At 40.9% G+C, this 27,645-nt stretch overlaps 1 protein-coding gene across 1 annotated transcript in view; it reads right to left on the bottom strand.

Annotated features, from left to right (window-relative positions):
- The window catches only part of LOC103189819 (sine oculis-binding protein homolog), an 84,310-nt gene that overhangs the window by 28,566 nt on the left and 28,099 nt on the right, over positions 1-27,645 (bottom strand). The window contains exons 4-6 of the mRNA XM_007910343.2: positions 19,198-19,263; positions 13,484-13,573; positions 1,451-1,471 (exon numbers count right to left, since the gene is read on the bottom strand). Of these exons, the coding sequence (XP_007908534.2) occupies positions 1,451-1,471; positions 13,484-13,573; positions 19,198-19,263 (177 nt within the window). The remainder of the gene's footprint in view (positions 1-1,450; positions 1,472-13,483; positions 13,574-19,197; positions 19,264-27,645) is intronic.

Genomic DNA, 27,645 nt, shown 5'->3' on the forward strand with positions numbered 1-27,645 from the left:
TCCTTTTGACCTCGGACTTCGCTCTCAGGGAGCAGAGTGGTGCCCTGAACACTTGACCTAAATTGCAGTCTATTTGTGTTTTTATAGTATTTTTGGCTTGAATTCCACAAAAAGAATAATAGTAACACTCTGGGTCTAACACCTCGTGGTACCTGAGTGTGGAAACAGTCTGCCAACTGGAGATAACATGACACTCAGGCCCAGTGGGAAGATTACAATAAGTGGTTGGTAACTCAACCTTAAAAGGCATTTTTCTGTCACTTCTCTCCCCTTCCCCCATGACTCCTCCAATTACCCACCTCCCACCTCTCCACCTCCCATCACCCCCCTCCCCCAACGCCTTCTCCCATCAATCCCCTCCCACCATGCCTCCTCCCAGCACCCTCCCCTTCCCTCATGCCTCCTTCCAGCAACCCCCTCTCCTCACGCCTCCTCCCGTCAATCCCCTCCCCCAACGCCTCCTCCCATCACCCCTTCCCCTATTCCCATCACTCCGCCCTCCCATCAGCCACCGGCCCTCCCATCACCCCCTCATATCACCCTCCCGCCCACTTGCATAGAAATGGGCTCCCTCAGGTGCTATTACACTTAACAAAAAAAATCTTAGGTAATGAGGTCACATCTGAGGTCAATGTAAGATTGATCATTTGGGGTTGGCAAAGGGGAGCCCCTGGAACTGTGTCCTCAGTGGTGAAGCTGGAGAAGCTGGGTCCGTGGTGCTTCTGGCTGACAGTCAGCAGGACAAACAGTGGGGGAGAAAAGGCAAAGCCTCCGCCAAACGGCAGTAATAGGTTTCAATCCATGTCTGGCCTCATCACTGAGGATCGGGATGGGGGTGGTTGTTTGTCTCCCAGCCTATTTGATATGATAAATATTTTGTGTATGTTTAGCCCACAAAATATACTTTATAGTATAGTCTGTGAAGCGCTTTGAGAAGTCTCAACAACATGATAAGGTGCTATATGAAATGTGAATGCAAAAAATTGCAAGGATTACTATTATTAAGTATCACATTGATCTTAGATTTCACCCCACTATTTATTTAAACAATGCCAGCTATGACTTTCTTTTGGGGGTAAGACAAATATAATCAGAAATGTCAGTACCCAGGGGCAGAGGGTGCGTGACAAGCTGCTATTTACTCTGCTAGCTCAGACTCCAGCATAACCAAGCAAATGTTCACAAGAACCTCAGGATTAAATGAAACCCATCAACGCCAATTGCTAGCTTTGATCTATGCTTATTTTTCGCGTATAATATAATCTCAAACGAACAATCATTTAAATGGAGTGGAAATTCACTCTGAGCGAAGACAGGCAAGAGGCATTGCCACTCGTGCTGCCTTGTGGCTGTGGCTGGCTGGAAATTCATGTGCATTCATTGCCAAAGCAGAATTACAAGAAAATGAAAAGAATAATATAGATTATAATAATAAAAAAAGTATTCTTACTGTCATGTCTTTTATTCTATCCTAAAAAAATAGAAAAGAAAAAATGGTTTTAATGACAAATGCAACGAATTGTACCCTTTACAGGGGGTAAAAATTGCGTTCGGTGTAACATCAATCACTTTAGCCAATGTCAGCTTACAATGGGATTGCCCATTATAGTTACGGACTGTCTTTCGTAACACCAAACCCAATTTTTTTACCCAACACTTCTTTTAAAAAAACACCATCTTACTGTGCAGTTTGCTGACAAAAGTGCAACATTATGCGGTTAAAATCTGCACAACAATCTACAACAACAACTTGTGTTTATTTACTGCCCATCATTTAGGGTAGCGTCTCAGAGTGCTTGTTCTACACAAGCTTGTTGTGGTTGTAGTGAAACAACACACTACTTCAATATAGTGTGTAGTTACACACTACATAGAAGTGCCTTATGCAAAGGCCTATCTGTGAGATGCAACCCTAGTGCTGTCAGTCAACACAGGCTTTGCTGACATGAGTTTACAAACCACATAAAACGTATTACGCGTTTTTTTAAAACACTGCATGTTCAGTGTGCATGGACACTAGGTGAACAACAACAACAAATTGCATTTACATAGAGCCTCTCACGCGGGACAGAGTCCCAGAGCGCTTGATGCGGGGCAGAGTCCTAGAGCGCACTACTGTGCCCTCCACAGTGCCCTATCATGTCATGTCCACCCTGTGGGCACTGACTGTCCAGTCTCACATGTCAAAAACAGTAACTTACTTGAGGTACTGGAAGGCTGCCAACACCAGAGGAACTATATGCTCAGGACGTACTGTCTTCAAGAAATGAGGGGGAAGGGGAGAAAGTTGTGGAAATAAAAATTGTGCCTGTAATGCGGAACTTCCTTAATGTGGATATTGGCTGCTGCTGAATTGGTTATTGAATGACTGGTGCATTTTCTGACTGACGTTGTATTGACAACAAGACTGTATTATGATGTCTATCACAAATGTGCCTTTAGGTAAGGGAAAGCTTGTGAGAAACTGCAAGTTAATAAAAAGTCAACAACCTTAAAAATAAATGAACAATGAAAATATACAGAAGCAGGTCTCCTGTTCGTGGTGGCACTAAAGAGACCTATTTCATAAAACAACTTCACTCCTAAAACATAGGAGACCAGTTGCAATCTATAATAATAATAATCCTTGCATTTGATATAGAGCCTTATCACGCCTTCAAGACGTCTCAAAGCACTCCACATAATATACTGTAAAGTGAATTGACTCAAGCTGTATGCTTATTTCTGTAATTGTTTTGTGTTGTTATAACATAAATACAACCAAAGTATCATCTTAAATCTGTAGCCAGAGGCTCATCAACATTACCACCCTGACTGGTAATGTGTTACATCGTCAAACAATTTGCTATAATTTAAATTATTCATCTTATGCATGGATTATAATAATAATAATCCTTACGTTTGATATAGCGCCTTATCACATCTTCGAGACGTCTCAAAGCGCTTCACAGAATATACTGTAAGGTGAACTGACTGTATAGTTTGTGGGTGAAACACGGCAGCCAATTGCACACAGCAGTGTCCCACAAACAGTCATGGATTGAGTGACCAAATTATTATTAGTATTTTTTTGAACGGATTATTACCCCTGGAAAAGCGATCCGCCAATCGACTAATTACCGGGTTCTTACTTACTGTTAGGCCGTGTGGAGTAAGGAAACTTGCCCAAGCTTTCGCCCGTGAATGAAGTATTTTTTTCCATCCAAGAAATAAACAACAAGATTACATTTGTATAGTGCCTTTCACGTCGGGGGGATGTCCCAAGGCGCTGGGAAACCATGTCAATAACTGATTCCCCTTTGAGCTTTGTCAATCCACACTTGCTTTTTATTCTCAGTTGTGACTGAAAAAACCTCTAATGATGGATTCCTTACAATGATGTATTTTGTCTGATCCAATTCTTTCTACTTAATTGGAAGCACCATTATTCTCCCAGTATGTTCCAGACCAACCCTATGGATTATCCATTCCAGTATGAACATTTGCACTTGTCATTGACTATTGACTGAAATTATTATGCTGCCTGTATCTGGAATCTACTCACTTGCATTGATTGGCTTTTTTGGCATCTGTGTTTGCTAATGTTTTTATTCTCAGAAAGCGCCTATAAATAAACAGAGAGGAGCTAGAGGAAGCTTAATGTTTTTTCGAAAAAATGTATATGCTCCAAGACTCCTACTGTAGTGTGTAAATGCACCACAATTCTAGTGGTAGTTGGGAGTGCTGTTAGGTAGTGATACCATTGGGCAGACTGTGAGTAACAATGTGTTTTGGCCATTTCACTTTAAGCATCATTATTGGTAGCAGTGGTAGATAAGCAATATCTTTTGCACTTCAAACTTCCATAACATCAGAAAATTGCTTCATTTATGGCATCAAATGAAAGCCAGGTTCTGGCTCCAATTTAGAACTAGAAATGGGTCATTAAATAACTGGATCAGAACCAAGGTCAATCATGTCTGACACTGATCCTGACCTTGGATCACTTTAGTGCAGCTATTGATTACTCCAGAAGTGACACAATGCTTAAAAATAAAATGTTATTTCGGAAGTCAATAGCCCTTTGAAAGTGTGGTTAAGTGAATATTCAGAGCTCTCTGTCAAGTTTTAAACTTTATTTGAAAAGATTGTGCAATGTCTGGCTAAATAATAATACTTACATTTGACATTGCACATTTGACGTCAGGATGACGTCTCAAAGAACTTCACAGGATATACTGTAAAATGCAGTCACTGTGTTTACATTGTGGACATGTAAACCTGAGCTTTACTCCTAACTTGTCGAGTGTGTACCTTAACTAGAACATCCTCAACGCTGGCCGTGTAAAATATTCGGGAACAAACTGTTGCTCTGTAACATTAACTAGTTGCTTATGGAAGAAGAGACAAAAACGTCAAGAGTTGGTGACTGCAGTGTAAGAGAGCCCAAAGTTTAGGGAGGTAAGTTTGGGACATATTCATGTATATGTGAAAGGCATTATACAAATGTAATCTTGTTGTTGTATACAATTTTTATCAAAAGTTTATTTCAGACTTGCACTAAATCAACTTCATCATATAGTGTTGATATAACATTCACAACCCATTGTGGTTTGGGTTCATAAAATGAGTTTCTGTGTTATAACAGATCATGCTGTTGTGGAGTCCTGTAGCTCAGTGGTTAGAGCACTCGCTTTGCAAGTGAGAGACCTGAGTTCAATTCCAGTCAGGGCGAAACCTTGGGCAAGTTTCCTTACTCCACACGCCTAATAATAATCCCTCCAAAAAACCCAAAACAATAATAAATTGGTCATTTTCAATCTACGACTGTTTGTGGGACATTGCTGTGCGCAATTGGTTGCCGCGTTCGCCCACAAATATACAGTCAATTCACTTTACAGTATATTCTGTGAAGCGCTTTGGGACGTCCTCCCGACGTGAAAAGCGCTATATCAAATGCAAGGATTATTATTATATTATTATTATTATTATTATTATATTATTATTATTATTATTATGCTGCAGTGGAGTCTCGTCATGTATTGGTTATAACACTAGCCTCGCAAACGGGAGAAATAAAGTTCGATTCCCGGGCAGGGCGAAAACTTAGGCAAGTTTTTTTACTTCACACTCCTGTTTATTTTTAGCACCTTGGGACATCATCTCGACGAGAAAGGTGCTATACAAATGTAATTTGTTGTTGTTGTTATCACCTGTCAGTAGGTCTGGGTTGGCGGGTGGTCAGTAAGGATTGCTACTGACTTTACCATACTGCGCTGTAGAAGATGGTAACCACTCATGCATGTGTTTCCAGCGGTTACTGGGTCATCAGGAAGCCTCCTGCGCATGTGTTAGGTGCCGAATTCACCAGTGCCCAGATCTCCGGCATATCAAAGCATACAATTATAAAAATAATAAAAAATCCTTGCATTTTGATATAGCGCTTTTCACGTCGGGAGGACATCCCAAAGCGCTTCACAGAACACACTGTAAAGTGAATTGACTGTATATTTGTGGGCGAACGCGGCAGCCAATTGCGCACAGCAATGTCCCACAAACAGTCGTGGATTGAAAATGACCAATTTATTATTGTTTTTTGTTTTGGAGAGGATTATTATTAGGGGTGTGGAGTAAGGAAACTTGCCCAAGGTTTCGCCCTGACCTGCCTGGAATTGAACTCAGGTCTCTCACTTGTAAAGTGAGTGCTCTAACCACTGAGCTACAGGACTCCACAATTATGGGGTCCAATTGTGATGCTGCAAATACCAATCCATGAAATTTGTACAGTACAATTGAAGAGTAACTTTGCGCAATGCTGCCATAAGCCAATGGATGAAGAAACAGCTGGAGCAGCGCTGTTCTACTGTTATCAGCTTTGTTTTCTCCACGACAGGATACACTGAACTACACCACAACACACTAACCCACAATTTTGAAAATTCTAGGAGAATCATAGAAATTGACAGCGTATTCAGCCCTTCATGTCTGTGCTGGCTCTTTTAAAGAACATTTTTTCAATCCAATTTACCCTTCTTTTTCCCATTCCCCAAAGTTAGCAGACGGGGTGATGAGCTCGCACAGCCTCTGAGGGAGGATACTTAAAGTTAAACGCAGTTTCAACTCTGGGATTTAGGCTCTCTCATAATCATGGTTTACACTAAATTGGATCTGTGATATATATGTCAGGAAAATTTAATTTATTTCTGGCAGCTAACACATCAACTCAGGGCTATAAAAATGGGTATTATTTCCAACTACCTGCCAAAAGTTTTACCCCACTGCAGTATATAAAGACTTGGCGGAGTGTAGAGGAAATAGGTTATTGGTTTTATTGAATTACACAATCAGTAATAGAAATGATGACAAGGGGTTCAGGACACTGATTTAAGTGCATTTTTGAGTAATTGATTCATTTCATTGAGTCAAAAAGAGATTTTTCAGAAAATCCAAATAAATCCTGTCCCATTTAGTCCCGTTTATTCCTATTGCAACAACAGGAAGTGGATCCTCACACTCATGTTCATGCTCTCACCCTTCATGCCCTGGCACCTCCCTATCTCTCCACCTGCTTACCCCCAACCCACAACCCCTTACCTCTGCTCAACTGGCTCTGGCCTTCAGCATGTCCCTTGTGCCCTCCATTCTACCATTGGTGGCCGCACTTTCAACCACTGCGCCCCGAAACTCTGGAACACTCTTCCTTTATCCCTCTGCCTGGCCCCTTCCTTTTCCATTTTCAGGTTGCGCCTGAAGACCTTCCTATTCGACCATGCCTACGGTGACCTCTCCCTCCCCCCAGCTCGGGTCGTGCTCCGCCACTGTCAAGCAGTCTGGGATGCTACCCTGTGTGAGAGGCACTATATAAATGCAAGTTGTTGTTGAATGTCAGTCAGCGCTTGACTCTAACTTTGTGCAGGAAACTCGCAGATCTTCGTCTCTTCATGAATCATCCTCAGACAAATTCTATACCTTTGTGGTTCACATTCAAGTAGGACAAATGTGAAATGAACCAATTGATAGGAAGCCAAACTGACCAAATAAACCTGAGTGCACAACACTGATAAGCTGTCAGCCTGACGAGCTGATAGCAGTTGCACTTCTGAGTCCAAAGGTTGTGGGTCCCTATGTTGGTACAGTCCAAGCTGACACTCCAACATATTGCTGGGGGAGCACTGCATTATCAAAGGTGCTGTCCTTTGGATGAGGTGCAAAAACAAGGTCCCGTCTGTCTGTTCAAGTGGATGCTATATATCCCATGCCACTATTGAAAAAGAGAAGGAAGTTTCTTCTAGTTTCTGGAGAACAACCCTCCAGAAAAAAAATTGTCAGTCACTTCAAGGCTAGATGTAAGATATTAGCTACAGTGGTCGCCTGCAAATTCAGTCACAACACTTTACAGTAAATCCTGTAAATAATAATAATCCTTGCATTGATATAGCACCTTATCACGTCTGCTAGACGTCTCAAAGCGCTTCACAGAATATACTGTAAAATGAATTAATTGACTTTATGTTTTGTGGGCGAAACACAGCAGCCAATCGCGGTATATATATATGTATATATATATTTATGTAAACTGGTTCAGATGTCCATGTAAAGTTTAATTTCTTTTTATCAAGGGCTTTCCAAATATTACTGTACAAAATGTTCTTAACTGTCATGCTGTGGTATTTCATTTCTGAATGAGGGCTTCTTCAATAATTTATAATATTATTAGATGCAAATACACTGCTGGCAGAGAAACTCAAATCCCTCGGAAGCCTCTGCTGCACTTTATTTACTGATTCTCGTCTGTGCTGCAAAACTGTTTAAATATATATTTGTTTCCTCTCGGGTTTTTTTNACTGCTGATAGCAGGTCTGTGGGATTCAGCCTTATTGGTGTTTCCACTCTATTCCTCATTCTTTTCTCACCTGCCTGCTTATTAAATTAAAAGCTTGTGGCTTTGCACAATCTTTCTGCCCACAACAAGATGACATTCCTTCTGTTAACCACATCATTTTATCTGGTACCTTTTAGCTGAGTTCCTCCTGGAGTTTTCGGTACAAATCGCTTAAAAGGGTCAAAAACTGACAGGAAATTAATTGCATAATTTCATGTCCAACACCTCCTGCTTTGGGACTGATAGTCTGTCATATATTGCTTTGATCTTGAAAAGGGCTAAATGATGCACGGCAATTTATTGCAGTTTTTTTTAAAAAATGCATTAAATTGCCCATATAAGGTTTAGCCTTTTTAAGTTCAAAGCTGATGACATACAGAACTTAAGTAAGTACTTCCCTCTCCATCCCTCCTCCTGTCCCGAAGGCAACTTTAAGCATGCTGGGGCTTAACTTTATGGTTGTCAGATCTCCTTTACATTGCCTGAGAAGCCTTTATTTTGTATGAGACTGATCAGTAAGTTGGCAGTTACACTATTACTGGACCAATGGGGACAGGGGTTTAGTCAGACAAGGCCCATTTTTACTGGCGCTGCTTCCACCTCCAATATGAATTTTTCTGAAACCGAGAGGCAAAATAATTTAGCTAAGAGGCAAACCTCTCCTCAGGGGAACACAATCATTTCCTCTGATAAGAATTCAATGATGCGCTGTTGGTGTTGGTGGGAGATCCTGCAATAATAGAAGGTCCATGTGTGAGGCCACTGCTTCAGTGTTGTGATCAGCACAAAGAGCCAGTCCCTGCATTGGAGAAGTCAACAGTAAAGCCATTCTAATAGATGGTACTCTAAGATTGTGAAGATGGCCACACAGTAGGTATGAGAACATTCTATTATAAATGCTGCAATCGTCTCATCTCTCTCTTCTCTCACCTCATCACAGATGACTCCTCTAGGTCTTTCCCACACTCCTAAGAATGAGGTTTGTAAAGGAGTGAACATTTGTAACATAAGTTACATTTATATAGCGCCTTTCACATTGGGAACCATATCGCCGAGCCCTTGGAATCAAATCCAAAGATGCTTGTTTGCAACAGCAGGGAGCCTCCCACAGAATTGTCCCTTGTGCTGGGCGTGAGATTTGAGATCACACCAACAGGTCAGCCTGGGATGTGCACACCAGCTCATCCTCTCTTCTGAGAGATAAAGTGCAAAAATGGGAGAAAGTGAACTGGTTGGTGAAAACAGGGTGAACTGGCTTGCTTGATGGCCCACTGCAAATTCACCTTCACACTTCTTTATTTTTCTCTCCTTCTCCCTCTGCTGAAGCCACTAACACATGCTGAGATACAGCTGCAAGCTAGCCCTGGTGGACATTGCTCACTAGTGAGTACAGACAGTGAATCCTCAGCAGGCTGTGCAACTGTGAGGCTGACCCTAATTTTAACCTGATATCTATATACAGTACCTTACAGCAAAGCAAGCCTTGCTGAATGATTATTAGGAACCCTGATATTTCCCCTAACCTCATGGGCAACTCCAGCCAAGATTTGCATAAATCTGAAACCTTCCAGGTCTGAGTCCATCTATAATGCATTGAGCTGTTAGGTTGAACTTTCAACCAAAGAACTTTATTTTCATATAACACAATGATTACCCACTAAAGTTAGGGGTGTCATCATAGCAGTGAAACATTCTAATCAAAGACATCATTAAAGAGGACCAGAACAGTCATCCATCCCCACATCTCCTCTATTGAAATTTGGCCTTTCACAGATCACAGACAGTGTTTGTTTATTATTGAAATCTCTTTATCCTTCCATCATGATAATAATCCCTGCATTTGATATAGATCTTTGCATTATTACGCTGTAGAGGCATCTCAAATTGCTTCATAGGATTTACTTTAAAGTATAGTGACTGTGTACTTATAGACATAGATGGCAGCCAATTTGCATACACCAATGTCCCAAACAGTAATGAAGTGAATGACCAATTTTATTTGGAGGATTGTGAGAGAGGACATTGGAAGAAACTCCCTTTACTTTGAATAGTGCCCATAGGATCTTTCTTGTCCACTTGAACAGGTAGACCGGTGCTTGGTTTAATGTTTCATCGAAACACAGCATCTCCGACAATGAAGTACACCCCAGCACATCATTGGAGTATCATCATAGACTGTATGGGTTGCAAATCCTGATGTGGGGCTTAAACCCACAATAATGGCTCTGTGGCGAGAGTGCTACCAAGTGAGCTAGACAATGACACACACAATATTATTATCACTCACGTACTTATCCAGCTACTTTTGAAGCAGTTATTACTGCAGCATCATCTACCTTTTCTTGAGTGTTTGTTCTCATGTCTACTACTCAATGAGAAATAACACTCTTCCAACATTTCATCCCACTGGTGGCTTTTGAACATTAAACCCTCCAGATCTACTCTTAGACGCAAGTCAAACTATCCATTCACCTACATCATGCATGCCTTTTGTCATATTAAAAACCTGGATCATGGCTCCTCTCAAAAGTTTTTCCAATAAGAGTAAGTTTGGCTCCATCAGCCTCTACTCATAACTCCAGGAATAATCTTTTTGCTCTCCTCTGAAAGCCTCCTAATGGTTCAGTGTCCTTTTCAAGGTAGGAACATGGAACATTGGAACTTGAGTGGGCCCATCAAGCCTGCTTGGCAGTGCCAAAACTGCACACTATGGTAAATAACACCTCAGCAGTAATGAACACAAGGTTATGAGACCTTCTTTCAACTTGGTCAATACCCTATTCTTTAAACACTTTGGGATATCTTCCCATCATGAAAGGTGCTACATAAATGTAAATTTGTATAGTAAGTACCCTGGTCAAACACAGTGCATTCTGCATTAGTAATATGGTAAGACCCCAGTATATAAGAGGGCCAAAGGTTTATTTTATAGGAAGTCTTGACTTACCCTTCCAAGCACTTGATATGAAAGTATATGAGAGTAAGCAAGTATAATGAGCATAGTGACAGACTCCAGGAGGAATACAAAAGGAGAAAGAAGTCCACGTATATTGCAACTATCTCACTTCCAAAGAGTGCAGTTACAGAACGTCACACAAATTGCAGGGTGCTGATTGCTGCTCGCTCCAGCCTTGCTCCAGTTTTGTTGGCCCATTACCAGAGCCCTGTGAATGTGCCATATCGTATAACATGCTCTGAAGAATTCTTTCATTCTGCAGGATATCAAAATCTTGGCAATTATAGATTTATTTCTCATTTATCAATGAAACTGAATGTTACAATTACTTCACTGTATTTTAAGATGCAAACTCAACAGAAACAGGAAGCAATTTTCAGGCTGAGAAAATGTCACTTGAGGTGCAGCTATTTCTGTGTCATCACTACTCCACCAGGAGCTGCCTTGCTTCAGGGGCTCCCACTCATTGATGAAGAGAAAGCCAAAGGCAGTAGGTGAACAAAGGGCAAGGCTACCGTTTTCCTCCACTTAATGAAAGCATCTTGCTCTTTAGTGTGTAAAAGCAAGCCAGAGAGAGCTTCCCTACATTGGCAATTATCCGTTTATCAGTTTCTGAAATAAATTCCTTTCTTTGATTTATTTCCAAGCTTTGTAACCCAAAGTAAAAGTGGCAGATGGGAATATGTTCAGGAGCTCCAGAAACTGCCATTTCAATAAAAGACCTCACATTTCGGCAAAATCCCTCAATATGGAATCAATGATTGGTAGCCATGACGGAGAGAGCGAGTAGCTCGACACCAGAAAGCCCGGTCGGTCTCTTGTAACTAATGCACTGCTCCACATATTTTAATACAGAAGTCTACATTGTGCAAGCAATGCTTTGTGCATTGGTACAATTAAAAAACTCAGTATGATAAAACACCATGCTTGTGTTGACACTAAACTCACACCACTTGGAAATATGACAACTCTCTGCACTGCAGTTAAATATGACAATTAACTGCTGTGAATTATCACTCAACCCTGCTCTGTGTACTAGTTCCAGAACTCATTAGTCGTGATCTCCCCGACCAACCTGTGAGACACAGCCTAGTGCCCATCAATGGTATATTACAGATATTGTACCTCCTCATTCCCAAAGCAGGTTTGCAACAGGGAATGGGGAGGTACAGAAAATGCACAAAGCATTTCTTGCACAAGGTTGGTATGGGTATCCGGCACTTCTGCAATATCCTAAAACCTAAATGTCCTGACAGTGGGAGATATTTATTGTTTCATTACCTTTGAATTTCTCCATTTAGTTTCCTGCATATTCCACCTTTAGTTCTGCTACACGATCAGACAGCACTTGTCACATAGTCAAACAAATGTCTCAGTTATTTCTCCCCATCTTCAACATTAATACCCATTTCACCCAGCACTACAGCTGAGAACAAATGCTCTTAATAGTGAGAAGCAGGCAATGCTGACTTATGGCATGAATCTGACACCATCTGATCAAGGACTCTGCTGAACCTCCAATGACTCCTTGTTGAAAAATGACAAGACACGACTGGTCTTATGCTCCAGCTGACACAAGCTAAGGATGCACTAAATGTGGTTACACACAGAAGTATTATAACTGGTTTTCATTCAATGTGTTAAGACCATAGCTGAGTTCACATAATGCGCAGAAATGGGCGGGAGTGGCATTGTCTTAGATAGCTGCAACAGAGAGCAATTCTTGCAATCCCTGGGGGACTACACTTCAATTGTCTCTGTCAGGAGGCCAGAACTCTCCCCTCAGGAGAAGGCAGAGGTACAAAGAGTGTTATCTTTATAAAGGACACCCATGGTTGTTCTCCCAATAGAGTGCATCCCAAACGCTGGTATTTGCAACACAACAGGACTGCTCCTAAACTACTTCCCAGGCTAATTTTTTTGAATGCCATTGTGCACCACTGTTCACACTAGAATATTTTCTACCACTGATCGTCTGCTCGTTAAAGCCAATCCCACTTAATGACCAGGACTTTAGAATCAATGGTGAATTGTTTTTCACACTCCAAACAAGACTGAATCCAATTCAATCTGGTTTGGGTTAAAATTTAAGGATCGCTGATATTACACATCTCCTCTACGGCCCTTTCCAGCAGTTTGCAATGAAATATGGAACAGTAAGTGATGCTAATCCTTTTTTGTTGAAGTATCTGTAATTCATAGTTCCAATAAAACGGTCATCTGAAAATTACAGCTCAGCCCAGGAGACATCACTGGGGAGTAAATTACCACCTTGTGCAGTGGAAAGCTAAATCAGTAGAGTTGTGCAAAATGGATCTCCACAATTTACAGAGTCAGTCGGAAATGAGTTCCACAAGCTTGGCCTCAAGCCAAGAGCATATCTAGCACTAGTTAAAGATTAAGTGGCATTAGAAAGAACTCCAGAATTATAAGTCCTCAGAACGATAAGTACCATAATGTGGATGCTTGGAATGACTGGCTGTAACATTGATTGTCTGAATTATAAATGGGCGAGCAGATAGGCTGAATGTTTCTATCTCAATCCATTTGTGTTTTGTCACCAAAGAATTCATATATAAAACCACCATTGTAAATCTAGTGAGTGATGAGAGGAGCAACTTCTTTTATTATTAAAGAATGACCCTATTATAACATGGTGTTATTACCTGGATTCCTGCACCCAGTGCAGAACGCAGGAAGCCAATCGGTCCGTGGTAGGAGCTAGATTGTACCACACCTCTGGTAATCAAGGAAACCTGCATTATAAACAAACTCATGCTTTAGCGAGGAATTTAATGATGGGTTCACCCTATATTGAGAAAGCCAGGTGAAAAGCCAAGTACCACAGTGCAGGATACTGTTAACATTAAAGATGTTCCCTACATTTGGCTACAGAAGACATAGTTCCTACACTTTACAATATATCCTTGAATCGTTTTAAAACCTCCTCTTGGCATGGTATCAAATGCAAGGATTATTTATTTAGATAAGAGGAGACAGGGTAATACATGCAAATAAATAATAATCCTTGTGTTAGCCTGCAAAATATAGTCACACTTTATAAAAACGTTGTGAATTGCCATGAGATGTGTGAGATGTTATAGGTTTTATATTGAATGAAAGTGTTACTATTTTTATAAAACAGTGGCACTAGGTTTGGGTGTAGGAGGAAGGGAAGACAGATGGGGTCTGAAGAAGCTTGGAAAATAATAGGTTGGAGTCTGATAAGCCTTGAATTCAGTAGAGAAGGTCGGAATAATCCTTACATTTGGTATAGCCTTTATCGTTTGAAGGATATCCCAAAGAGCTTCGCAGGATATTCTGTAAAGTGCAATGAATGTGTGTTTTGTTGGGGAAGATAGCAAGAATAATAATACTAATCCTTGCATTTGATATAGCGCCTTATCAGGTCTTCGAGATGTCTCAAAGTGCTTCATAGAATATTCTGTAAAGTGAATTGATTTTATATTTTGTGGGCAAAACAGGACGCAACAACAACAAATTACACTTGCATAGCCCCTTTCACATTGGAAAGATGTTGGATGCAGTGGGATAAAGAAAAAAATACAGCGACACTATGTGCAGCCAGGCAGAATTGAAGAGAAATATTATAAATATGGATTTTTTTTTACAAAAAAATTTGGCACCTGGTCAGGTACAGGAAAGGAAGACTACATTTCCTATGCTTTAGTCCACTGAGAAACCAGTGACTAGTGTAGACACCACAGTGCAGGCAGGTTATTAGTATTCACATCATGCACACTGAGCCTCCCAGGAGAACGTAAGCAGACGAGCCCATCACTGGCTGATTCCCTGAATCCAGCCTGGCAGCTTCCTTTCAGCACAAACATTTCCACTATCAGAAGGCTGGTCCGCCAATCGCAATGACACATGGTGTAAAATGGCAGCTGATCCCCGAAGCTAAGAAAGCACTCCATGTCTGGATTCATAATATCAAGATACAAAACAGATCCCCCCTCCCCCTAAGATAGTTTTTGAAAAGGGTTAAAGAAGAGTATGTTCACCCTGGAACTTTTTGTCACTAATAAATTACAATTGCAGTCTGGACTTGATTCATCACCGGCACAATGGGGAAAATTAGATGGATGTGAAGAAATGTTGGATTACGAGGGAGAAATTCCAGCTGGGTCTAGATGTTTTGAATGAGCTAGTTTATTGGTGGTGGAGCTGGGGATCCCGAGGCATTAGAAAAATCAAGTCTGGAGTTGACAAAGGCATGAATGAAGGTTTCAGCAGCTTTGGGGTCTGAGTTGGGGCAGAGTGGGCGATGTGGTGAAGATGCAGAAAAGCAGGCCAAGTCAATAAACAGCCAACTTGTTATACAGTAGTTTTTTGAGATTCCGCATTTGGACAAGGTATTCAGGACACTGCTGACTACTATTCAATGTATGAGTGACTAATAATGTTCTAAGAGCAATTAGGTAATTTTAATACATAGGAAAGCAGAATTTTTTCTTCTATGGACGACTGGCAAATTTCATGTGGAACGGCTGCACCTCCGGAATTTCCAAACTCTGTCATTCATCGGGAGATCTGAAATATTCGATTTCCTACAAAATCATTTGTCCTCAGGAAGCTTTTAGAATTTTTTTGAAAAAAAATTTAACTCTTTGATTCTCCTAGTTCTAACACTGAATGTCAGAAGCACTGATTTCCTTGCAACCCATCCTTCTGGTAATGTGCACAAACAGTTACAGTAAAATGAGTGATTACCAAGGCAATGTAAATTTCAATGCAACAAGGTTCCAGAAAGATTTAAGATTATTCACGCATTTTTCTCCTCACAGATTTCTGGATACACTTATGTGTAATGGACGTTAGGTAAAGAGGTGAATGGAAACCGGCTAGATACAGGATTAAGTGTTATTATGATACATTTAGAAAGAGGCAAACTCGATGTATGGAATATGAGCTGCTGGCTGCATAGAAATTATACGCCAAAGAAGGCAACCAGTCAAGAATAAGTAGGATATAAGATTATACAAATTTCCAGGTGTTTTGTTTGATTTTGATTTGGATGAGGGGGAGCACAAAATGCCTTTACTGAACATTTTTCTCAAGAGATGGAACATGTTTGGGAGTGTTGCCAAAATGCACAATCTTTCATAGCCTGTGTTATGTAACATCCAATGTACTGCGATTGAGCAAGATGTGCAAATATCACTGAATGAGTTGATAAGCCACCAATGTGGTCTACGACTGTGGACAGTTTGTATTCCGTATAGTGACGTTAGTTGAAACAGAAGCCTGATAACTGCAGTGAGGTAAAATATCGATTTTATTTTAGTTCAAGCTGTTCATAAATGGCATCCCATCTGTTGCAATAGTATAGAGTTTGCTGATAATACTTGATATGTGATGGATACTACACACATCGCATTACAGAGCTGCCACTAACAAACCCTTTCTGCAAAGGGCATTTTTAGGACAGACATCAGGGAGCATTTCCTTAGCCAGTGGATAATTAGGGGCTGGAACTGGTAACCAGGAAGGTCCAATGAGGCCAGGATACTGGACTCGTTTCAGATGCTGCTTGATGCTGAAATGGGAGGACCATAAGGCGGGTGTTATATGGCAGAGTGAGATCAAATGAGCCAAAGGACCTAATTCTTCTGACCCTCTCTTGTGAGCTTGTGAATACACCTGACAATTTTGCATTGTTATAAAAAATATCATCTGTGGAGTTTTTCTGAAACAACTGAAATGCGAGCAGCAGGGCCCTGCCAGCACGTGGTGCCTTGGTGTGGTGGTCGCAGGCTCGGGTCCTATTCCTCCGCTGGGGCCGCGAGGAAACTTGAGCACAAGGCAGACGATTTCTCACAGAGAGAAAGAGGCAGAATCTTGCTCGAGTTTTTCTCTTTCAGCTTGCATTATTTGGGGGAGAACGACAACAACAGCTTGCATTTATATTGCGCCCATCACACGTGGTAGCATCCCGGAGCAAGTTAGATCATGGATAGGGAAGAAACAAGGATTTTAAAATCTGAGAAAATAATAATAATCTTTGCATTTGATATAACGTCTCAACACACCAGTGAAATGTCTCAAAGGATTTCACAGAATTTACTATAAAGTGTAATTATAATAAAAACAACAAGCATTTATATAGCGCCGATCACGCAAGGTCACGTCCCAGAACCCTTCCTGAATTTGCAGGCAAATGTCTCATCCAAAGGACACACAGCACTCCCCTAGCACTGCATAGGAGTACCTAGACTGTCAGTTCAAAGTCCCCATGTAAGATTTGATATGGAGCCCACAAACTTCTGACTCAGGCGAGAATGCTACCAATCGAGCCAGTGACATCTAATCTGACATATAATTTTCCACTACCTCGAACTACAGTATTAACCTATATCAGCTTCCTGAAAAGCTGTGGACTTAAAATTGCCACCGAATCATTTTTAAAAAGTACACACACACACAACCAGCTAATTCTGTTGTGGATGTGACACGGTCAGCACAGTGTTGCACCACTGCTGTTGAAAACCCCACATGGATGTACAACTACAGGGAAGGTTTGAGAATGAACAAGACATAGCCCGCAACCGGTACAATTACACAAAAAACATTTGAAGAACATTTTGTTCAAATTCTTCCCCAGCCTCTCGTACTAATTTGACTGGAGACTGGAAGAGTGGAGTGAAAGGAGACACACTGGTGAGACGCTCATTAGCACATTCACTGAGCTGACATTTCCACTTGGTCCTATAATCATTTCACCTAATCCCTATCGAGTCCCTCACATCAACTGGAAGATCACTGGTTAGCCGTGCCATTCACATATGGTGTGCACATAATTACACTCATTTCATTTTGCAGTCCATAAAGATGATGACTTTCTGGCTATGTGCCACCGTTTCACCCGCACTAAATATGCTGAATGTCGCAGAAAAGGGAGGGGGGGGAGATGGAGTTTCAGCTCCAAAGCAGAATCGACAGACAGCTGAAGAAAGGCACTGAAAAGACATCTCTTCCACAGAGTTAAAAAAACTTAATAAATAACCACTTTGTACATAGAAGATTTCAATAATATTCATCTTTCGTTTGCCTGTATTTTGCTTTCCATTAGAAGCAACACGATACAGCTCCAATCTTACACATTCCTCCAACAATGGATCCTCCTGGATCTGACAGTGGGGGTGTCTATAAAGAGCAACAACTACTGCACCTTGGGTTTCCTGAGGGACAGAATACACCACTGTAGCAATACACATCCTCCAACAGCTTGACCTAACATACACAAAACCCACTTCAGGCACCAATAATGAACAAACAACCAGCTTTGACTAACGCCTTCAACTAACGTCTTCCACAGTCGGCATTGCTCTGAGTTTCTGACAGATTGGTCTACATCTTAGCAACTTACTGTGTATTCCAAAATACAATTAACACAAAATGTTATGTACAGCTGTTACCTGCTCTCAACCACGTTGTGTGAAAGAGGGAGAGCAAATCAACCGGGGTACTCGCTTATATACTTCTGTGGATGGTTAGACTGGAACAAGGTTGGAACTGACACTCAATGTCTTCTCTTGAGCCATGCAAAACCATTATTTCGCCACTGTCATATCCCACCAGGTGGCCTAGTGTTGAAGATTGTGAGTGCAGTGCAAAAGGAGCCCAGGTGAGTCTGCCAACAGCACAATATCACGTATAAAAGAAGTGCCACAACCCTGTCAAAAAGGCCTGGACAGATACACCAAGTCCAGCTTCAGAGGCAATATCTCGCCTGAGGCATTAGCCAGTAGGTAAGTGTCTGGAGGACATCAAATTGTGGAGCACATCACTGCTGATTCTGCCTCCAGCTCTCCCAACTCACCCCCTACCCCACACACTCACTTCACAATCTCAAGATCAAAATGTCAAAATTTGAAATTGTGCAGTATTTTAGAAATTCTTAAATTGAGCCTTAATTTGGATAACGGTTTCCTGCACTTCTAAACATCAGTTTCCCAATTTTTTCCAAAATTCCTCACTCTCTTAAACTTAAGAGAGTGAGACTTTCTCTCCTCTGATGTCCACCTTCCAGCCAACAGTCACTAACTATTTTTATTCCCCTAAACTGTCTGCCCTACTGATTGTACTGACCCAATCTGAGATCGGCTAACTCAGCAACTATTCCCAGGATAATCCTGGGAAACATCCTGGGCTCTATGGCTCAATTGCTGCAACAGGTTTGGGATTTACACCTTTGAACAAACCTTGAACTGTGCGAGTGGAACCCGAACAAGCCTTTAAGACATCTTATACAAGTCTGATTCACAATGAATGGCTAAGTTATTTAATTCTCAGATACATCTTTTAAAAAAAAGCTTAACACCATTTCTATAGTATGAAAGTGATCATTGAATATCACCTGTTGAACACGATGGGACCCAGGGCTACTTTCAAACGGCCAACCCTCCGCAGTATGTGGCAGACTCTGGCCGCATCACATGAAATGATATAAATACAAGGTAAAATATACAGAGATTTTCAAAAAATTTCACAATGACAATATATGGCTTTCATCTATCAAATATGAGTGAATATGCTGTGCCTATTCCAATCTTCACAATTCATTTATCTTAAGAATGGTGTTTCCAGCTAAATACTTTCTATACGCAATGGGAGAATGCTGGATATTCGCTGTACATATTTGCCTGCACCTACTGTATTGAATATAACTATACCAATTGATTTCTTTTGTGTAAACAGAATTCTTCACAAATTCTCCTCAGGGCAATTTTTAAAAATTATTTTGTTTAAAAACAGAAACTTAACACAAATTGGACATGGTTAAGATTTTGCACATCAATTTGCAGGTCTTAAGAAAATTGTTTTGATTCACCGCAACTAAGGCCACTGTCAGCGTCATAAAAACATTAATATAGTGTGACATCTTTTCTTTGCCCTGCTATGCTAGTAAACGTCAATGTGCATTCTCGTTTTGTGGCAAAGACTATTCTCAAAATTAGATATGACTGGACTCTGTGGACATTGACCAGTCAATTTCTAACCCTGTTAAGTGTAGCGCAGAAGCAAGGACTATGGTTTGTCTGTTCTTATAACCGTCATGTTTATCCTTATTGTGATCTGTCGGACATAAAAAAATTATCTAGTGGGTCCTTTTTTTTCCAATTGAATGAGCTGCCTTTTTGGACGTAGGATTAGGCATCAAAGGGCTATGAACACTTGCAACTAAATAAAACTTTTTTTTTGGAAAAATGGGTTTTCCCTCCACGTTTTGGTCAAATATAATTTGGGGTAAGGATTGCACAATAAAATACCAAGCCTCACTTGTTTGTCCAGAGCCTGGTGACCTGAGTAGGTAAAATGATGGGCTGCCACTCAGCTTCCTCTCCCTTTAACTGGCCATTATGGATTGTCTGATGTTTAGCATGAGACAGGATACGTTTTTTTCCGGATGAGGTTTTCCTATCGCAACATGCCTCATCTAGTGACTGGACACAAATTCTTGGAGGCTAAGAATCTCAGGCAAGATTGGGATTCCAATTCAGAGACCCCAGCTAGAACTTCATTGCTCTTCCAGAGGAGATCTGCACTCCTTGGTGCCATAGGGAGCAATTGCAAAGCTGTAATCCCACCACCATGGAATTTAAATGACATCAGGTAAAACAAGAGGATATTTCCATTACTTCAATCTGTGGGCAAGATAATAGCCTTAAAGGAATTCCATCCAGGGTAGATTATTGTTTGCACTCTACAGCACAAAATTCAGAGGTTGGTCTTATTTAGCCTGAGGTCTCCCTCCCTTCTCCAAAAAAGTCTGACAATCTGCAGACTCTGTGGCATTATTGTTTTAAAATATTGATGGCAATCGTGTGATACTAAATAATGGGGGGTGGGAGGGTTTAATTCACAGCCAGGATACATTATAATGTTGCATATCTGATTCCAATGAGCATTTCTGAATGTATACCGTAATATTTATATATAGCCTTATGTATATACCCCTAAAGGTTTATTTTGGGTGAGTATTACGGTGTACTTTCACTTTGCATTCCACTCATAGGATCTAAAAGAAACAATGTGGAAAAAGCGCTGGAGACACCCTAAGAGGAGATTCTAGTTCTGATCCCAGGCTCGACTAACAATCTCACCCTAGCTTTATCTGAGTGTCTGGTCACATGACGATTGGTGGATGGGTGGGGGAACGTAACGGACATAAATAGAAAGAGAACAGTTCTCTCTTTTTGGAAGAGCAGTGCCTGGAAAGGCAATTCTGCTCTTCCAAAACAGGATTAAAAAATATACTGAGTGAAACTGAAAAAAAACATGATTTCCCCCAAACTTCTAGGTGCAGAACCCAAATAGCTTGAACTTTAAAATAATCAGCATCAAATCTATGCAATATCCTCATTTAACTGTGTGATATCTGAAGTCAAACAAACTAAAGACAGGGATGACCTATTTGCTGAAAGCAAATTTATTTTGATTCTCCAAAAAAAGTGTTTTAGAAATATATTTGGTACATTAACACTGAACCTTATCAAAATACAAGTTCATTGAAGCTTACTGTGAGGCTGGAGTGTGTTTATGCAAATAATGTTCTGCTGAATTTCTTTAAAAACTGAGCTTTGACAGTTTTTGAAGCACAGTCCTGCAGCATCTTATTCTTTCGTGAGCTCTGACTGGATTGGTTTTGGACTATCCGATTAAACTTTGTTCACTAATTAAATTGCAGACATGGGCAACAGGAAAACATTATGACGAGCGATTGAACGTTTTTAATTTGAACAAAAAAGCATCAAATCCACTATCTACCTGGACAATACAAACTAAGGAGAAATTCTCTGCAGTTGGATAAACAAATCTCCAGGCAGGTCAGGAACCAGCTGCAATCTCTAACACAGAGGACTGCAGTTGTATTTTCTGCACCACAAATAAAGTAGGGAAAACAAAACAAATCAAGACTGCATTTTTCTGCTTTATTAAAAAAACTGTAGATTAAGAAAATGTTCTACAATGGTGTACACAGCTCCAACTCATAGCATTAGAAATTTACAATTGTTTTTGTAGGTCGTTGTATAAGAAAAAACATATTTGGACGTTGTTAGCTGCAAAGGGTACTCAGCACTCAAAGAGTCAATGCACAGAGATGGTGCAGCAGGGTGCACAAGTACAAATACAGCCCCATTTCAAACAAGATTATTTACCAACAGTTTTAAAAGAATCCAACATGGCAGATGTCAAGCGATATATTCCTGATGTTTTCTGCAGTGATTATGGATGCCCGAGTTATCAATTAAAACAGGGACAAAACTGAACTCTGAGTCACGATTGATCAGAATGATTTATAATAATGTATATTTTGAAGCTAACTTTCTAAATTTTCCCTTATGATCAAAAAAACAAATGAAGCCGATGACGCATTTCCAAGCTAATCCATAATGTTGCTGTGAAAATCTGGTTCCGGTCTAAACTGGACACTTTGTACAAATATTGGAGCATGTGGATGAGTATTGCTTGCTCATTGGTTTCATGGACTCCCGATACCAGTATTGCTTTGGAGTAAAACTACCTCTTGTGGCTCATGTTATTTGCATCTCTACGCTGACCAGTCGATATCCAATTAAATGTAATCGATAGGAAAGATTAAGCCACAAGCTTATCCCTTCACCCTTTTCTTTTGTGCAAGGGTCAAATCCCAGGCTGCTCTGGGAAAGCTTTGACAGAAGGCATCCATTCCATCACTTAATCCGACATCGTTTAACTGTGAGAATATATGTATTGATGATGCACGGGGTTAAGAAAAAGTTATTTGGTCCATAAAGTCTGCTTTTTTCAGATCATGCATAACCTACTGTTATGTATTCCTCCTCCCGAGCTCCCCCCCCTCACCCCCACATTTACTGGGTGGGAAATCTGAAGTAATTTACCCTAATCCCAAACGTAAAGAACCCAAACTCCATCCAACACCCGCAAAATATACAATCACTGCACTTTATAGTATATTCTATGTAGCACATTGGGATGTGATAGGCATTATACCAAATGTAAGGATTATTATTATCTCCAATTTCCTCTATTCATCCCTGGCCTGCCTACCTCCACAGACATTTTCCTCACCTTCCCCACCCCATAGCCAGCAGTACAGAACCGATTGTGTTATGAAACTCTCTTCCTCTCTCTAAAACTCAATATTGTGTTCAGCCAGATCTTTATCCACTTCTTTTTGACGGAGTTAATTGACACAGTTGTCCTAATTCAACCTTAATTATTGTTCTGCGTTTACTTTCTCTACCCCATTATCATACATAAGTTAGGTGATTACTGTGTGGCACCTCACTATAGAAAGACTATCAAACCCATGGAAAGGGTTCAGCAAAGTTTCACGAGGATGATACCAGAGAGAAGGGCATCTGAGGAGGTGAGGACACTTTCCAGTGGAGCAGAGAAAGTTAAGGGTGAAATTATAGAGGTTTTGAGGGAATAAATCGTGTGGAACTATTTCTACCAGTAAGTGATCTGAGGACAAGAGGGCATGAATTTAAGATTATGACTAGGAGAGTAAAAGGGGATCCTCAGCTTGGGATGAAAAAGTGTTTGCAATGTTTAATCTTTGTTTTAATTCCTGTTTTGTGTCTATTCACAGCTGGTGGGAGGGGGGCAGTACATGTGTGAGATCCACTTGTGAGATCCAAGCCCTTTGTGGTGGGGGGGGGTGGAATTGTGAACAATAAAAGATGCACTCAATATCACTACAGTACAGTCAATCAGGAGGTCCTCGGTCTTGCTGACATTCAACTGAAGAAAGTTAGCTCTCATCCAGGACTTGATGTCTGACAGCCATTCTGTCAGGACAGCAGTGGTCCTGGAGTCAAGGGTGGAGGCAGAGAGGTAGAGTTGGGTGTCATCCGCATACATGTAGAAATTGACCCCATGTCTGCGGATGATGTCACTATGAGGGAGCATAGAGATATTGAAGAGGAGGAAACCAAGGACAGAGCCCTGAGGAACTCCACATGAGATGGTGTGGGGGCTAGAGGAGAAACCGTTTGTGGAGATGAAGTGGAGGTGGTGTGAGAGGTAGGTTCTGAACCATTCATGGACAGAACCATGAAGGTTGAGGTGAGAGGAGAGGTGGTGGATCAGGATAGAGTGGTCAACGGGATCGAAGGCAACAGAGAGGTCAAGGAGGATGAGGAGGCAGAGGGGGAGTCATGGTTGCAGATGGACAAAATGTAATTTGTCACTTTGACCAAAGCTATATCTATGCTGTGGGCAGCACGGAAACCTGTTTGGAGAGGTTCGTGAAGGGAGTGGAAGGAGCAAAGCTGGGAAGCAACGACTTATTCCAGGGCCTTGGAAAGGAAAGCTGGCGCTGAGGCGGTAGTTTGAGAGCAGAGATGGGTCCAGGGAGGGTTTTTTAAGAATAGGAGTGATGACGGCCATTTTTAATGGGGTGGGAACAGTACCAGTGGACAGGGAGAGGTTTATGATGTCGGTGAGTAGGGGGGCAAGGAGGTGGAGCTGGGAGGTAAGGAGAGGGTAAGGATGGGGTCGAGGGAGCTGGTGGTCAGTTTCATGTGAGTTATGGTGGTGATGAGAGAGGAAGGGGTTGACAGGTTCGAAGGTATGGAGGGACAGATGGGTAGGGGCCGGGGTGTGATGGAGAGATGGGGAGGGGGTCGTGGTCGGAAGACCAGAGGCAGCTGAGCGAATTCTTTCGACTTTGGTTTCGAAATAAACCTTCTGGGCGAAACGTGGCAGCCAGTTGCGCGCATCAATGTGCCGCAAGCAGCCATGGAGTGAGCGACCAATTACTTTGATGAATCAAACCATGTGATTAATTGATCTCTGCTGGGTTTCTGTGGTAACTACTTCCGTAACAGTAACGGGCAATTGTGTTAAATGTAGCTTAGAGGCTGCACATACAATCCCATGATTACAGCAGCGTCAGTGTACAGCTGTCAGCCGAGCACTGGGAGCTGGGGTTCGTACACCTGTGTGAGAACCTATTGTTTCTCAAAGGCATCAAAGCGAAAAATACTCAACAAGGTTAAGAATCCGTGACTATTTTTACTTTTTCTTTTAGAAAAAAATCAGTTGAGAGCTAAAGCCATTTAATCTAGTATTTCTGGCAATGTCAACTTTGAGTTGACCACACACAAAACAAAATCACATCTGTCAACACAAATTCAGCAGCTGCAAATATTCACAGTAACTTGATCCTGGTGTGCTTTTGTGGCGCGATGTGTTTAATGGAGAATAATCACAACACTCTTCATCCAACTCTCGAGAACAATGCAGAATCATTTTCTTCACCCCTCCCACCTTTTAAATTGTTTTTTTCTTTCTAAAAGGAGCATTGCTTCCCATTGAAATACGCAGGATGTGGCATTGTATCATTTTATCACACTGACTCCAATAGGGAATATTTTGAGAGATTAAAATAAACTCTTCTTATTACTGTACATACAAGAAAGACAAGCGTGACAATAAGAAGCCAGATTATATGGTTTCTAGGTTAGTAAAGGTGCTAGAAGCAAAATGCATATTTATATCACCAAATGCGGTGTAACAGAGCGCTGGTATTCCTGCAAGACAACAACAACGTGCATTTATATAGCACCCTTCATGCAGGGTAGAGTCCAGAGCGCTTGACAGTGGCGGAGCACAACTCTGGGGGGAGGGGGAGGTGACCGTAGGCACAGTCGAATAGGAAGGTTCAGGCTCAACTGGAAGATGGGGAAGGAAGGCACAAGGTGGAGGGATAGAGGGATAGAGAAAGAGTGTTCCAGAATTTCAGGGCATAGTGGCTGAAAGCACAGCAATCAATGGTGGAATGGAGGGCACGAGGGACATGCAGAAGGCTGGAGCCAGTCGAGCAGAGGCAGCAGGTTGTGGGTTGGGGGATAAGCAGGTCGGAGAGGTAGGTAGGTGGCAGGCAGGGTATGAAGGGATTTGAAAACGAGTGTGAAAACGAGTGTGACACAGATAGTTACACCCAAGACATTTATTTGCTGCCGGTCATTTGAAATTTCTATATCTCATGTACCTGAAGGAGTGACCTGAACGCTGGCTGCCACAGTCAGTGCAGAGGAAGTGTGAGTTTTAAAAAGTTCATTTTCTTTTTGGAGTTGTGAAGAATGTATGAGACTGTTTCCATGCATTTCTAAACTTTCAAACTACATTTAGTACTAACCGTTCCTTGATACCAGGTTCAACTAATGCCACTTAATGCAAATTTAAACAACTTAAATCCCGAAATTCCCCCTCAAAGTGATGTTCCTAATCAGCAATGATTTAACGGATTGCTGAGGACAATTCTTTGTCCTCAGCAATCAGTTAAATAAAAATTCCCGTCTTGCCCACTTAAGAGCAGCATTTGTAGATAAAAGTAGACACTAACACATACAACATCAAATGTATCAAATATAAGGTGATTATCATATGAAAAACGTATTTAGGCCACTTATATGGCTGTGGTATTTTCACTCATATTACGCAAATCAATCCCAGACTCCTATTATATAGGGAGAATCAAACTAATTAGTTTACATCTATGTACAGGAGTCAAACATGAGGATTGCACTGTGCCTGTGGGAATGCTTTGCAGCTTTTCCCTGGTACAAACTGTAGTTCCTTTTTAAATGTGAAGTTACTATAAATGTTATAGAACACAGATGTGTACATACAAAACCTTACCATCCAGGTTGGTATAAGGTCGAACAGAGTTGACTAAAACTGAGCGTTACCAAATCCAGCTTTTCCTGGGCTGATGAGGTCTGAGATTTAGAACATAATTTTAATCTGTTAAAATGTGGCTCTAATTCAAAGTGATGTCCTTTTTAATTAGCATTGGTAGAATTTAAGCCTATAAATGCTGAATGACTTTGTCACGTTGTATTCTCAAAAATATTTTGCAAATATTGCAGAGCAGTAAAAGAAGTAACAGATTCACAACACTCTTAACCAGCACAACAGTTCCCTTTTACAGCTCCACTCAAGACACAATACTTAGTCACCAAACATAGAATCAATGGAGGGATCTCAAAATCAGCAACTAAGCCTATATAAACAAGCCTCACACTTTGTAAAATGCATGCACTTTACAAATGTGTACAAACAACAAAACATGAAGCACAAGAAATACGTTAAAGGAAGAAAACAGTTTCATTCAAATATTAGCATGATATTGCTTGGTCAGCAATTGAAAGTAAATATCTGAGTTGAGCTTCACTAAGCAATGGACAAGTATTTCAGCTTCCACTACAGGCACTAGGAAAACTACAAGTTTTCTACAATTAGACCACGTTACATAAGCAGGTAGTGGCTGAACCACCATCCGGGGACGATTCTATTTATGAGACCAAATTAAAAGTCCATTTTTGTGTTCGGATACAGTCCCTATCATTACTTCACATATTCTACGGCCACAATAAGCTTGAAGCTATATTCCTGCCAAAGTCAACATTTTAATCAATTCACCATCAGTTTCAGTTAATCCTCCAAAAGAAATCTGTTTCAGTTCAGTTTGTTTCCACAGCTCTGACAGCTCCAACTGGGTACAGTTCAATGAGGCTCTTTGACGATTATAACAATTTATTTTAGATGCCTTTACTGAAGCTATCTATCTCTAACTACCATGAGGTAGAAAACAAATCAGGATTGATATAGGATGTGAATTCTTATAAATTTAAATTTACTATAAATGTGTTTAGAGCAAGCTTGCGGGAATACTAAGATATGGCGTTTCTTTCTGAATTCCCTCATGGTCTGACTGCAATCAATAATCCACTTGACCTCCTTTTCAATGAATGCCTTTTCATAAAATTCACAAATGTTTAAACAAACA

Source organism: Callorhinchus milii, unplaced genomic scaffold (genome assembly GCF_018977255.1).
Source record: "Callorhinchus milii isolate IMCB2004 unplaced genomic scaffold, IMCB_Cmil_1.0 Scaffold3, whole genome shotgun sequence".
NCBI lineage: Eukaryota > Metazoa > Chordata > Chondrichthyes > Chimaeriformes > Callorhinchidae > Callorhinchus > Callorhinchus milii.